Source organism: Maylandia zebra, linkage group LG23, assembly GCF_041146795.1.
Source record: "Maylandia zebra isolate NMK-2024a linkage group LG23, Mzebra_GT3a, whole genome shotgun sequence".
Lineage (NCBI taxonomy): Eukaryota > Metazoa > Chordata > Actinopteri > Cichliformes > Cichlidae > Maylandia > Maylandia zebra.
This window is the reverse complement of record NC_135188.1, coordinates 10,750,305-10,764,252: the sequence shown is the minus strand read 5'-3', so window position 1 is coordinate 10,764,252 and position 13,948 is coordinate 10,750,305. Positions and strand designations below refer to the sequence as shown.

Here is a 13,948-nt window from a genome sequence, read left to right as displayed (position 1 = left end):
CCAAAACAAGTCGTGAAATCAACAGTTTACTCCAAAACGATGTCAGCAGCTTTAAAAAACCCGAACTCAGAGGATGTTCCAACATCAGGGCGACACAAAACCAGACGTCAGCGTTTTTGATTTTTATCGCTCCATATGAAACACGCATACACAGACACAAAGAGACACACACAAACAGGTGTGCACAAACAGCGAGCTGTCACTCATAACTGGAGGTCACTTTGGGACCATGCCTGTGGATCGGAGTGACACTTCCTGTCTGTGGCAAGCTGACTTTGACTCGGTTGATTTTTTGACCTTAAAGCTGAAAGGAAATCGAGTTAGTGCTCCACCTGCAGCTTCGCTCCTGACAATATGTGTTTAAGTCTGAGTGGAGGCGCGATCGATGAATGTCGACATGGCGGGAGGTGAAGATTGGCAGTGAGGTGGGAGGGAGGGGCCAGAGAAAAATGAGATGATGACGCAGCTATGAATGCCTGCCTTTTTACTCTCTGGACCATGATAAAAGGTCAGAGATCAAACTGTAGGTGACGTTGCACTTGCAGATGGATTTATTTCATGGGTGAAGCTCGCGGCTCCTCGCACTTTGTGTCTGAGTGTCAGAAACATCTCATTTGTTATTTATTGTCTTTTAAAGGTCTTCGTCACAGTCACGTGATGGAGCAGCTCACACGTTTACCTGGAGCTTCAGGTGCCCTCGACTTACTGCATCTTCTCCTGAAGACTGGGGGGCAGGGGTTAGGGTTCAAACTGCTGGCTTCCTATAGCGGAGGCGTTGCTGTTCAGACTTTATATTCATTTTCTAGGATGTTCAGCTAATTGGCCTCAGATCAGTACCTGCAGGTACCTGGGTGATCTGGGGTCATCACATGACCCTTTCAGGTTGTTCTCAGTCTGCCATCTGTAAGAAGTTAGGGTCCACTAGAGCAGTGGTCCCCAACCCCCGGGCCTCGGACCGGTACCGGTCCGTGAGTCGTTTGGTACCAGGCCGCGAGAGTTGAGGCTCAGGTGTGAAATGTGTGGCTTTCAGGGTTTTTATCAGTTTTCAGTAGGGCTGAACGATTATGGAAAATAATCTAATTGCGATTTTTTTGCCCCAATATTGCGATTGCGATGCGATATGCGATTATTTTTTTAAGGTCTTTGTCTTCTGTATTATTAAACAAAGACAAGCAATACATCATATAGTATGGCCAATACTATATTACATTAATTTTAAACTGTTCTTTCCTGGAAGACAGACCTCTGTTATGATGACATGAGGTGATGCATGAATTGATGACTGACATTTTTATTTAACTTCTTCAATCACAACAGTATATTTGAACATACACAATAGTTTATTTTTAGCTTACAAACATCTGAGCATAAAGTGCTGACAAGGAACCCTGGTGTAAACATTAAAATGAAAGTCAGTACAATGTGCAGATTGCAGAAATATACATAAACAAAATCAGTGGCTTTACCACACTCAGTTTTTCGACATCTGTGAACTACTAGACAGTCATTCAATTAAAAAATAATATTAAATAAATAAAACTAATAAATAAAAAAATACACACATCTTACTGATCTTTGCAGTCAGTAACATTACACATAAAGTGCAAACATAATAGCAATTGTATAAACACACACACAAACACGCCTTTAAAATTTAAAGGCGTGAAATTGGACGGTCTAGCCTTCTGATTAGCTAATCAGAAGGCTAGTTCTGATTCTCGGCCGTCTGCTTCTTGCTATCTAAAATATAACCAGACACTGGTGTAAATTCTCGACTGTCTCATACTTCTGTTTAATAAGTTTTCTGTTTGACGTTTAGTCAGCTGTGTGAAAACCAAGGAGGAACCCACCCGGGGGATTAATAAAGTTTTATTTTATCTAATCTAATAACTTTAATCTCAGCCAAACCGATTTACTCACGAACAAACAAAACACTGAAAAAAGCCCAACAATAACATTTTTAGGTTGTCTAAGTGACTTATATATTACGTTTAACGCGAGCAGCGAAACTCCGCGGTGATCTGAAAATGATGTGCCGGGAGTTGTGCCGTTCTCGGCCGCATCAGTAACCCTCGAGCTCCCGGCTAGCTGTCGAGCTGGTGGGTAGCAGACGCCTCTGAAAACGTCGAAGCACTTTTGCAAATATGGGATATCTTGATAAACCGAGCAGATATTTGATGTTTACACAACTACTTTCTCGCCTGAAAATATGTTAAAAGTTTATTTTGTGACCCAGAAAGATTAGTATGAGTAATTTTAAAACTTAGTAGCGGCCGCCATTGCTGGAAACGGGAGTTTGGCTGGGCCGCGCTATGAATTCTGGGATATGGTAGTAATTTGGACAGCCTTCGGCACGTCGCTGTGACGTAATCGGTCTACAAATGCGGCCTCAGGAGGATGCAGCCCATGAATTTGGACATGTCCAGAGTATAATCGCAGCCTTTGCGGTTAGAAAATTGCACTTGATCATGTCGCGATATTATCGCAAATGCGATATATCGTTCAGCCCTAGTTTTCAGCGTTATTTTGTTATAGTTTTTATCGTTAACTCGGTTTTCCTGGGTCTTTTCACGTGTGTTATGAATAAATCTTCTTTTTTCGGTACCGGTACTAGTTTTATTTTGTTGTATTTATCCGCGACACCTTAAAGGCCGGTCCATGAAAATATTGTCGGGCATAAACTGGTCTGTGGTGCAAAAAAGGTTGGGGACCGCTGCACTAGAGCACCTCTGGCTGCAGTGTCCTCGCCTGTCAGGATTTCTCTGTGTGATCTGCTCCAGTACAGCAGACTGAACGTTAGCTCAGGCTCAAAGCTACGCACTGATCTGCTCCTGGAGCCAGAAGAGCTCATAAAGTTCCCTGGAATAGGTTCAGCTGCAGGAATGGAGAGAGTCATCCGTTTGTCCAGAATCAGAACTCCTCATCTGTCCATCCGTGCTAGACACAGGACAGAGGAGTGGCTTCGATAATGATCAGTGAGTGTGTTCAGGGATTATTGTGTTGCCGGAGGAGCAGCTGTGCATTAGAAACATGAAGTGAGAGCTGGCTCAGATTCATTCATTCGGGAACAAACCAGGATAACTAGCACCGGAGAGCAGTTGTGTTTTTTTCCACGAGATCACCCAGGTCTGGTCTTAAGGTGTGAGTCTCACCTGCCAGCAAAACCCGGTGTGTGGATGTGACGGAGGGTCATGGTGATTGTTGTATTTTGCCGGCAGCCAACGCCTCACTGCTCCACAGATCAGTTTTTCTCTCTTTTGATGGTGAAGCCCAGAGAGTTCCCAGAGAAGTTTAGCAACTTCCTGTGGGTAACTTCTGCTGAAGTTAGGCTCGGCCAGTCTTAAAGGCCCTTCCAGGTTTCTTTAACTGCACAATCTGTTATTTTTTTTTTTTTATCCCTGTGCTTTCTGCTTTTCAACAGTTTTAGCACAGCCATAAATTACCACTGAACTCCTGAGTGCGTTCGCCGTCACGGCGTCCTAATCGATGGTGGGATAATACTCACTAAATAGACAGAAGCAGTAAAAGCTGCATGACTGGCTGATTTATGGCGTTCTTTATGGCAGGCTTTATAGTGCAGAATTTCCTGGCGGTGGCGGACGGATTCCAGCAGAAATGAGTTTTGACGCCAGTGCAGCACGTCGCCTGTGATGGCAGGTCAGAGACACCTGAAGCTGCCCAGCAGAGCTCACTAACTGATGGTTAGCCGGGCCAGGAGAACGGCCTTAAAGCCCAGTGCAGCGCTGTGTTTTTATGCCCACAGCTCCATTAAACGTGACCTCAATAGAAGCAGCACATGAATAAAACAAAAGCGGGCATCCGAGGCCCTCAGCATGGCTCGGATCCAGCAAAGCGTGAGGAGGAGGGTACCAAACAAGGGGGACAGTGTAATTCTGCGTGATAATGACCCGACAATAGAGCGGAGCAGAGTGATTACAGCTCGGGCTAACCTGTGCTCCGCGCCTCGCATTAACAGTCCAGCCCCACTCGGTCCGACACCTCGTTTTTCTTCCTGAAATCTTCTCGGCTTATTTAAATGTCAGAGTTCGCACACGTTTTAACGTCCTCCTGTACTCAGCTCAGTAACCGTGTGAGAGCAGAGTGAGGAGGAGGCTTTTAATAGTTTTTATTTATCACTTAACTTCAGCCAGAGTGCAGCAGAGATGAGAGAGACGCTTAAATCAGATCAGTGTTTGCTGTGAGCACAGAGGCCCTGAAACCGTCAGGCTCTCAGGTAAAAGTGAAGGTGTTTCTGCTCCTCTCAGAGTGTGCAGCAGGTCCTCTGCATCAGGATTAAACTAACTTTACCACACCCTGCTCAGTGCCCAGGAGGAGGCGGCATCAGGGGTCCAGAAAGGTTGGAGATGTTTGACAGTCAGTGGGAACCTGAGAAGCTCAGTCTGATGCCGGCTGTCACGTCTCATCAGATAATAATAATAATAATAATAATAATAATAATGGATACTTTATTGATCCCCATGGGGAAATTACTTGTTTTTCTCTGCATTTGACCCATTCACTCAGTGAAGCAGTGGGCAGCCCACTAAGCAGGCGCCCGGGGAGCAGTGTGTAGGGACGGTACCTTGCTCAGGGGTACCTCAGGGTAGCCGTTAAGTGGATTCGAACCGCCGACCTTCCGATCATGGGGCGACCACCCCAGATGGGGTTGAAACACTGAGGTACCTCAAAGCATCAGGATGTCTCATTATAACTAAAAGGTGCAGAAAAAGGTCTAAGGGTGGAGGAATGCTGTGAGGAACATAAGAGAGCTTCATTAAAACCACATCGTCTCCTGAACACAGAGCGTCCAACACATCGAGCTTTATCTCCAGCGTCCTGGGACCAGCTGAGGAGGAGGAGGTCTGTTTCATTATACTGAGGAAGGCCTCGTCTATCAGATGGAAACTGTAATAAGAGTGCAGCCACTTCATAAATGCTGCCCGTGCGTGTTAGCAGCAGCCTCTGCAGCCTCTCATTGATCAGTAGCTGCTATCAGGCAGGAGGAAGTGCTCTCAGCTGGTAATTACCTGCTTCACTCTAATGACCTTTCACCTTGGGACAGATAACCAGGCGGCGGCTTGGCTGCAGACTGAGAAACATGAAGATAAACTCACGGAGCTGCTTTTAAAAGATGCAGCTGCAGCTTTGAGAGGGCTGATCGGGTCAAATCGCTCTGCCCGCACTGCAGCTTCAGAAGAATGACATCTGTTAACTCAGGGCTGCAGTTTTATTTTCAGCTGTCACTGAAATTCCTGAAAAACTACCAGCTGATGGACGACGAGCAAAAGATGAACCGTAGACGTTTGGTGTGGACGAGCTGGAGGAGCACAGCACTCATGGTATAACTTTGATCAACAAGCTGCAATGAGAACATGGTTTTCTTTTTACTGTAACATTAAACTTGAACAGAAATATGGCTCTCCTCTCTTTAGGCAGAACACATAAATGTTAACATCAGCGTGTGATGTGGGTCCTCTGTGCCCGACGGGATCCACCCACATTGCCACAGAGTCAGTCTGTCACTGACAAAATGTTGCTGTGCATGTCAACACCAGTGTTTATTCTGGCAGGGCGGGGAACCACTTCTAGATCATGAACCAGGAACCTCTTCTAGATCTGGAACCAGTGGAAAAGTCTTGTGATGGCAAAGTAAAACCTGCAGTTCAAAGAGGGCGGAAGAAAAATGTGCACAGTCTAAAATAATGATCTTTATTTATAAATGTAGTTTGAGTAGAAAGTAAACACAGTAAAAACATTCTCTTTTTTCACTGATTATTAATTTGATCTGGTCTTTTTGATTTGTTTGTAAAAGAAGCTTTGATACACTACAGCTTCTAGTTAAATAAAGTTTAAAGCAGGACTCGTGTATATTGATGCTTTAGCTTTGTCTGCTGACTGGTTCTGGTTCTGAGGATCTCGCTGAACTTTCTGTGCTCCGCTCAGTAACCCCGTGTCTGTGCTGCAGGATCAGTGGGACCACGTGGAGGAGATCGAGCTGGTCAATGATGGATCTGGTCTTGGTTTCGGCATCGTGGGCGGGAAGACGTCCGGAGTGGTGGTCAGGACGCTGATACGAAACGGTGTGGCCGACAGGGTGAGTTTAGACTTTAAAATATAAGAAATACGTCTGTGTGAAGAGAATCACTGGGATTGTTAAAGCTCAGAGCTGGTCTTCAGCCTCATGTTCTTGGGGTCTGTGTGTAATCACACTGCGTGCTCTCATGAGCGTTAAATCCCAACGGCGAGAAATGTCAGAGCGCTGAAGCTTATGTTTACGGCCAGTTTTACCCCAGAGTAGACCGAATACTGGGGTGTGTTGATCTCATCTGTGTGCTTTCCACCAATCAGGATGGGCGCCTCCGCACAGGTGACCACATCCTTCGAATCGGGGCAACACCTACCAGCGGCCTCACCAGCGACCAGGTAGTCCAGGTGCTGCAGGGGTGCGGGAGCCGCGTGAACATGCTCATCGCCAGAGACCCCCAAGGTCAACAAGCAGCAGCACCTCCTCCCCCACCACCTCCTGTCTCTGCCCCCGTTTCCTCTTTACCACCCCAAACCCCCAAGCTGCCTCCCCAGAACCCGCCCCAGCGCCGTTTCAGCAAGGCGGTGAGTTCATACGAACTTACAAGCACATGGTGACTCTGAGCCAAAACATGTAAGCTCACTGTATGTGTGTGTGCGTGCGTGCGTGCGTGCGTGCGTGCGTGCGTGCGTGCGTGCGTGCGTGTGTGCGTGCGTGCGTGCGTGCGTGCGTGCGTGTGTGTGTGTGTGTGTGTGTGTTTGGTTTCAGCCCAATCTGGAAGGATACGAGATCCATGAGGTTACTCTCTCCAAGATGGAAGGACAGAGCCTCGGCATCTCCATCGTCGGCTACAACCCTCTGACCAGCCAAGGTGAGAGAGAAATCACTGTGCTGTCCCAGAAGGACGTCACACATCACACGGAGCTCTGTCACATGAGGCTCTCTGACCGTCAGCCTTCAGTCCAAGTCTAGACCAACTGAAACTTTCAAAACTTTTACTATGAAATCTTCTTTCAGTTGTTTGTGTGTGAATATTTGTGGTGGATTTGAATCCAGGACTTTCCTGCTGTGAGGTAATAGCACTAACTCTCTCTCTCTGTTTGTCTCTCACTCCATTCAGATGCAGTCGGTGTGTTTGTCAAACACGTGGTTCCCGGCAGCGCAGCGGATCAGAGTGGGAACATCCAAGTCCAAGACCGACTGATCGCTGTAAGAAAGCTACTGTTTTATTATAAGTGAACCCGGTTTGTGTTCTGCTGTGCTGTGGGGGTGCTTCAGGAGGATGGGTTTCTGACCACAGTGAGCGCTTGGTTTGCTTTGCCAGCAGTCAGTTATTCATGTTGGGCACGTGTTGGATTTTGAACCATTTCTGTTCTTGATCTTTAAAGACAGAGTTTGTGGGAGGTATCGGGTTTGGCGGTCTCAGCTTGGGGTCTCTGTTTGTGACTCCCAACTTGCTGTGGGTCGGGGAGTTTAAGTATTTAGATTGCACGCTTAGTTCTAAGAAGAGTTTGAAAAAGACGAGTGCTTAGATTTAGCACTCAACGAGCGTCTGTTCTCGTCAGACATGAATGTTTTTGGTAAGTACATAGAAAACTGAAGGGTCACTGGGTCTTGTTGAAGAATGAGGGGAGGTGGGGGAGGAGAATGACAGACTGGTGGTGTCAGCAGTGATGGTGATGTTGTGGAGATGAATGCTGGGCGTATAGGTGAAGCTGTTGATTTACTGGGTGGTCTACATTCGTGCACTCATCCACGGCTGTGAGCGCCGCATCCACACGGAAAGAATGAAGCTGAGGATACGAGCAGCAGGAATGAGCTCCTTCTTGTTTGGGCTTCAGGGGGCAGGTGTGCATGGATGGATTCTTGCACGGATGAAGCGTGAGCCAAAGTAAAACATGACCTTGAGTAAATGTTTGCCGGATAAGTTTCCTGCCATGCCGCATATGGTGGCTGGTTATTGATTAGTTATGTGATGCTATAAAAGGTTGTAATTGTTGAAGTTGCACAGCTCCTCTGAGGAAAGTGGTTCTGGAGGCTTCTGCAGAAAAACTGAGGCACATTCAGGCTAATAAAAATCAAAAATCTTTCATTGTTTGAGCCGTCTGCCACTTCCCTGGTTCCCCATCATTTCAGCTGATTCTTGAATGTGGTCTGGATCGGCTTCGGTTTGGTCGGTTGCACTCATGTTATCTTGTTCTTTCTCCTCCTCTGTCTGTCTGTCACAGCTGGACGGCGTCAGTCTGCACGGTCTGACCAACCAGGAGGTTCAGGAGGTGATGAAGCAGACGGGTCAGACTGTCATTCTCACTCTGGTCAGGAAGAAAGTCAGAGCTCTGGAGAGATCGTTGGATAAAGGTAGATAAATGTTTTAATCCAGTTTTGTCTGCCAGTCTGTGTTTCCTGAGTACTGTCCTGTGCGATTAAATGATGGCGTCAGTACTTTGACCGCACTCTGGTTAAGTCTGTGTGCGTCACAGTGGTTGTCTGATTCTGTGGGAGGGTGTAGGTCAGGGGACCCACAGAGTCCTTAAATGAGCACCTTGACTGTGCACAGAGCCGGCGACAGCGTCCCGTTAGACACTGGCCTGCAGATCACGCTGACTCGGCACACAACGAGGAGGCGGAAATTGAAGCCCGAGTACGCTTCTGTGAGAACGATAAACTGACTTTTGACGTCACCGGGATGTGTGCGGGGCTGGACACAGCTCTGACTGCATGGTGCTGAAACAGTAATGTGCTCCAGCGGGAGAAGTTAACTCTGTGCTAAACTTATCGCAGCTTTTCTTCCTCCCTCCTATGCCTCTATCCTCTCACCCAGATTAAGATGACAAATTTGTTTACAACTCGGTGTAATTTCCCCAAACTCTGCTGCAGGAGGCTGCGATTTGTCCTTCACGCCGTCCACAGAGATTAATTTGCCCGCTTCTGGGTCATTTTTTTGTCTTGCGGTCGGCCAGCGGCCCGCACTGGTCAGCCTCCAGGTCGGAGAGAAGCAGGTGATTTTTTTTAAAAAAGAGGAGGAGTGCGAGGCTCTTATCTCCTCCAGACGTCTTTTCATTTCATTACCGAGGAAGCACAGAGGAGGAAATCGGCTCAGGTTTTAACTCGTTATAATCTGGTTGTTTCTATGGCTCTCTTATCTGCTCTGAGTTATGAAGAGAGTCCGACGGGAAAGTGAGCTTAAATAAATACTCATCAGTCAGGAGGTCAAAGGTCAGAGTGAGCTGAGGGCTCCTGGGTGATCTGCTCTGTGTTTAGATAGATGGACTTACAGGACCACTGTCAGCATCCCACAGAGATTCGATGAATAAATTACAGACAACAAAACTCTGAAAGACTTTCAGATAAATACAAAATTCTATTAAACGGCACATTTATTCATTTAGGGGCAGCATGGTGGTTAGCACTGTTGCTGCACAGCAAAAAGGTCCTGAATTCAATTCCACCATCCGGCTGGCGTCTTTCTGTGTGGAGTTTGCATGTTCTCCCCATGTTTGCATGGGTTCCCTCCGGGTACTCCGGCTTCCTCCCACCGTCCAAAGACATGCAGCTTGTGGAGATAGGTTAATTGATTAATCCAAATTGCCCATAGGTGTGAATGTGAGTGCGAATGGTTGTCTGTCTCTATGTGTTAGCCCTTTGACAGACTGGTGATCTGTCCAGGGTGTACCCCGCCCCTTGCCCTATGACAGTTGGGATAGGCTCCAGCACCCCCCGCAACCCTGAAAAGGATAAGTGGAAGCAAATGGATGGATGGATTTATTCATTTACTCCATCCACCTATCAGAGAGGCCACGACCTTAAACCTTAAATTATCCACAATGATCAAACAGTTTTTTTTATCACACTGTAAACATGTTTATTTGTGCTGTGATGTTTAAAAATGGGGATCTATGGGGACTGACTCACTGCTGGGGCCTCAGCTTCAGTTCTGTGATTGGTTGATGCTTCTGTGCCGTCAATAGACACCCACCCCCAGACCTGATCCACAGTCCTTATTGAGGCCTCTCTCAGCCACGCTGGTACCAGCTCAGTGCTGTCAGTGCTCCTAAAATCTTATGTTTATCAGTGACATCAGTCACATCTTTGTCCTAAAATAACAAATTCTTACTTCGTGTGTGTGCGTGCGTGCGTGCGTGTGTGTGCGTGCGTGCGTGTGTGCGTGTGTGTCTGTCAGTGGAGAGAGAGCCTTCTCGAGTTTCTCTCAGGAGGTCATCGGAGGTCAAAGCTCACTTGTCTGGGTTTGGATCCACGATGTTGAAGCAGGAATCAACAGACCTAAACTCAGCACAGCTAAACAGGGGTGAGAGACACACACACATACACACGGTTGTGCTTGTCATTCAATCATGAAGCAGCAGATCTATGTGGTCTTCAGGGACAAATGTCTCCGGTCTGTCAGGACTAAAGACCCAAAAAAACCGGGGGGCTTGAAGACCCTAGGGGTTTCTTGATGAAAGTGCAAGAAATTGATAATGAAAGCTGAAGAAAGGAATGATGGAGGTGAAAGTGCAGAAAAACAGATTTAATGTTAGACGACCTTTGTCTGACAGACCTACATCATCATCACCTTCCTCCAGGTGGAGATTGATTTTATTAACACTTCACGTCTGTTTGCATGTTCCGTGGCTTTGGGTGGATCAAAGATCCAGAAAGGAATGGCAGTGTGGTTCAGTTCGATCTGAACCGAGGCGCCTCAGCATGGACTTATTATCTGCTCAAATCTGAGACCTGCGTGTGAAAGGTTCTGATGGTGCACACTCGGACAAAGCTTCATCTCCTGCTATATAGCGCCTACCTCAAGAAATATACGCCCGTAGCAGCCGACGGGAACACTTCCTCCCTCCAAACCACACCTGCTATCTTAAACCTGATAACAGATTCTCGTTTCAGGAGTTACAGGAAGTCTAGATTTCTCTGATTTTTCTCTGGGCGCTACCCTCCTCTTTGGATCACACTCTTATAAATAAAGATTCATTCATCGTCAGCTGCCCACATACGTCATCCACAAGTTCCTCCTCCTCTGTGGTGTCACAAGAAAGCCCACAGCTGTTCTTCTTCTTCTCTCGTACACAGATGCAGGCATCAGTCCACGTTTCTTTAAACTCTAAGCACAGCATACAGGTGTGTTTAGAGTCTACTTCTGCTTCAGGCAAAGTCACTGAAACGCTGTAAAAAACAGGATTGTGTTGGAATTGTTATCTGTGTAACTGAAAACCTCAGATCAGCTCCTTTCTTCATTATCGCAGACAGATGACGTCTTTAATACTTGATATTTATTATGAATAAATAAGAGGTAAGTGTGTTTAATGATGCTGATCAGGCAGTTAAAAGCCTTCTCTCTGAAAGCCTCTAAAGATGTGTGATGCAGGCCTCTAACGGCTCTCCACACTGAATTATTTCCTCTCTTTTTATTCCTCATTAGCTTTGCTAAGTGGCCAAAACGCCACGCTAACACTTAGCACGCCGCTTGGCTGCTCCCGGCCGACAGATGTAAAGTGTCCAAGCTGTCTGACAGCCTCGCAGCGATGTATTGCCCCGTTTATTCAGCCAAACGCTGCAGATTAATTGCTGTGTGAAGGCCGGGGTTAGCAATGCTAATTTAATCAGAGGCTGTTGTTGTAGGGCTGCCAGAGCTGCCTCAGAGCGCTTTGACATGCGAACGGATTGGTGGGAACATGGAGGTGTTTTTGTGCAGCTCAGCAGCGGCACCGTCCTCCCAGAAATTAGGTGCCGGCACTCTGTAATCTGCTGCGACTGTCACCGCTGTATGACGCTCAGCTGCTTACTTTACACTTTATTTACGCGTTGAATTCCAATGAGCTGCACGACAAGCCGGCTCAGCGTATCCATGAACAGTCACACATGACCGGCTCGCACATGGTCAGTGCAAGGGTCACGCTCATGTCAGGTCACCTGCCCATTCATTCGCCCATTTACTCATCTGTCCGTCCACCCATCCATCCACCTATCTTCCAATTCATCCAGCCATCTCTCAATCTGTCCATTCGTCCCTTCATCTGCCCATTCTTCCATCCATCCTCCAGCCCATCCATCTGCCTATTCATCCATCCATCCACACACCCATCCATCCATCAGCCCATCAACACATCAATCCATCTATCCCCTGTTAATCCAGCCATCCATCCATTCATCCCTTCTTCTGCCCATTCTTCCATCCATCCCTCATTCATCCAGCCATCCATCCATATGACTTAAATGATCAGAGCTACTGTGCTATGATGTGGTAAAGACTTCCTGTGTCAGAAGGTGGTCTGGAGTCAATAGCCACCCACATCCATTTGCCCCAGGTCGTCACTGGACGACCTCTGCATCAGCTGATAGAGGAGTCTAAACAGTCTGTTCGAACAGAGCGATTCTCTCTCAGTGGTCCACTGAGCTCTGACCATCTCAGTGAAACTATCACAGTGTTCTTCTGCCCAAGTGCTACAGTACTCTCACACTATACTATTTGTTTGCAGCACTTTAACACTTTTTGAAGCTGATGAGAAAACTGTTGTTTTAAGTGTGTGTGTGTGTGTGTGTGTGTGTGTGTGTGTGTGTGTGTGTGTGTGTGTGTGTGTGTGTGACACAACAGAGGCAGAACTAAGGGCTAAGTGGGAGCAGGCTCTTGGACCGAATTATCAAGTCCTGGTGAGACAAGACATTCAAAATTATTAAAAGCTTCACAGTGTTGCTGAGATCCAGGACTCAGTCAGTGTGTGTGTGTGTTTTATCAGATGGTGAATTTGGATCCCGTGATCGAAGACGATGAAGAGCTGCAGAAGTCATCGAAGCTGCTGCCTGTCCACACTCTGCGTCTTGGGGTCGAGTTGGACTCCTTTGATGGTCATCACTACATCTCGTCGGTGGCGCCCGGAGGCCCCGTCGACAGACACGGAGTCCTGAGACCTGAAGACGAGCTGCTGGAGGTAAGATTACAAGCTGAAAGTCATCGTCAGCTTCATTGTCTCACAGACCGTACCATCAAAGTCGCCCTCTGCTGGACATCAGACAAACTGCAGCTGTGTGACTGTGAGATGTAATCATGTTTTGTTCTTGTGTAGGTGAACGACGTTCAGCTGTACGGAAAGTCTCGCAGAGAAGTGGTGTCGTTCCTCAAAGAGGTGCCTCCTCCGTTCACTCTGGTCTGCTGCCGACACCCGATCGCCGACCTGGAACCAGAATCCGAATCTGAACCAGAACCAGTACTACGACTACAACCGAAAGCAGGACCAGCCAGACAGTCGCAGCGGGGTGTGGAGGAGGTGAGAACAGGGCTGTTTATGGTGCCGTGGGATGGCATTTGTAGTAACAACTACTTTATAAGCAGTTATGATCGTAAAGATGAAAAGCATCATTGTTTGGTTTGAAATGCTGCTGGAGCTCTGAGAATAACCGTGTGCTGTCTGTCAGATCGAGATGAAGCTGTCATCGATGCTCTGCAGTCAGACGCTCCTGAGAGATGATAGCAGTGGCAGACAGGTAACCTCTGCAACCACACACACGCACACACACAAATGATAAATGGACTGGTTGTTCTTACAGCGCTTTTCTACTCTGCTTAAGCACTCAAAATGCTTCATTCTACCGTCCACGCACACACACACTTTTTGTATGCTTAAGTGCTTAAGTGATGGATGCATCAGAGAGCAACTTGGAGTTGATATCTTGTCCAAGGATGTCTGGCATGCAGAGCAAAGCAGCCAGGGATCGAATTGCCAACCTTCCTTCTCTACCTCCTGAAGAGGAGGGTTGCAAGAAGGATCACGAACCCTGGTGCAGTGTATTTGTTATATGGACAGGTTCACTTCCTGCTGTCACTCTGTAGAGTATGAATTAAACCCAGACAGCTCCATCCTGAGTTCATTCCTGAACATTTCTTAAAACACTTCTCCATGACAGGAAGTGTTCAATGAA

The 13,948-nt window shown here is 47.1% G+C and overlaps 1 protein-coding gene across 11 annotated transcripts in view; it reads left to right on the top strand.

Moving 5' to 3' along the window:
• Positions 1–13,948, top strand: part of patj (PATJ crumbs cell polarity complex component) — a 92,071-nt gene that overhangs the window by 8,299 nt on the left and 69,824 nt on the right. For 10 of the 11 annotated variants that reach the window (XM_014414148.4, XM_014414144.4, XM_014414151.4 and 7 more), the window contains exons 7-16: positions 5,966–6,094; positions 6,349–6,609; positions 6,794–6,896; positions 7,146–7,234; positions 8,254–8,383; positions 10,206–10,331; positions 12,627–12,682; positions 12,769–12,960; positions 13,096–13,296; positions 13,445–13,513. In XM_014414148.4, the coding sequence (XP_014269634.1) occupies positions 5,966–6,094; positions 6,349–6,609; positions 6,794–6,896; positions 7,146–7,234; positions 8,254–8,383; positions 10,206–10,331; positions 12,627–12,682; positions 12,769–12,960; positions 13,096–13,296; positions 13,445–13,513 (1,356 nt within the window). The remainder of the gene's footprint in view (positions 1–5,965; positions 6,095–6,348; positions 6,610–6,793; positions 6,897–7,145; positions 7,235–8,253; positions 8,384–10,205; positions 10,332–12,626; positions 12,683–12,768; positions 12,961–13,095; positions 13,297–13,444; positions 13,514–13,948) is intronic. The other variant, XM_076880126.1, reaches the window with a different exon arrangement.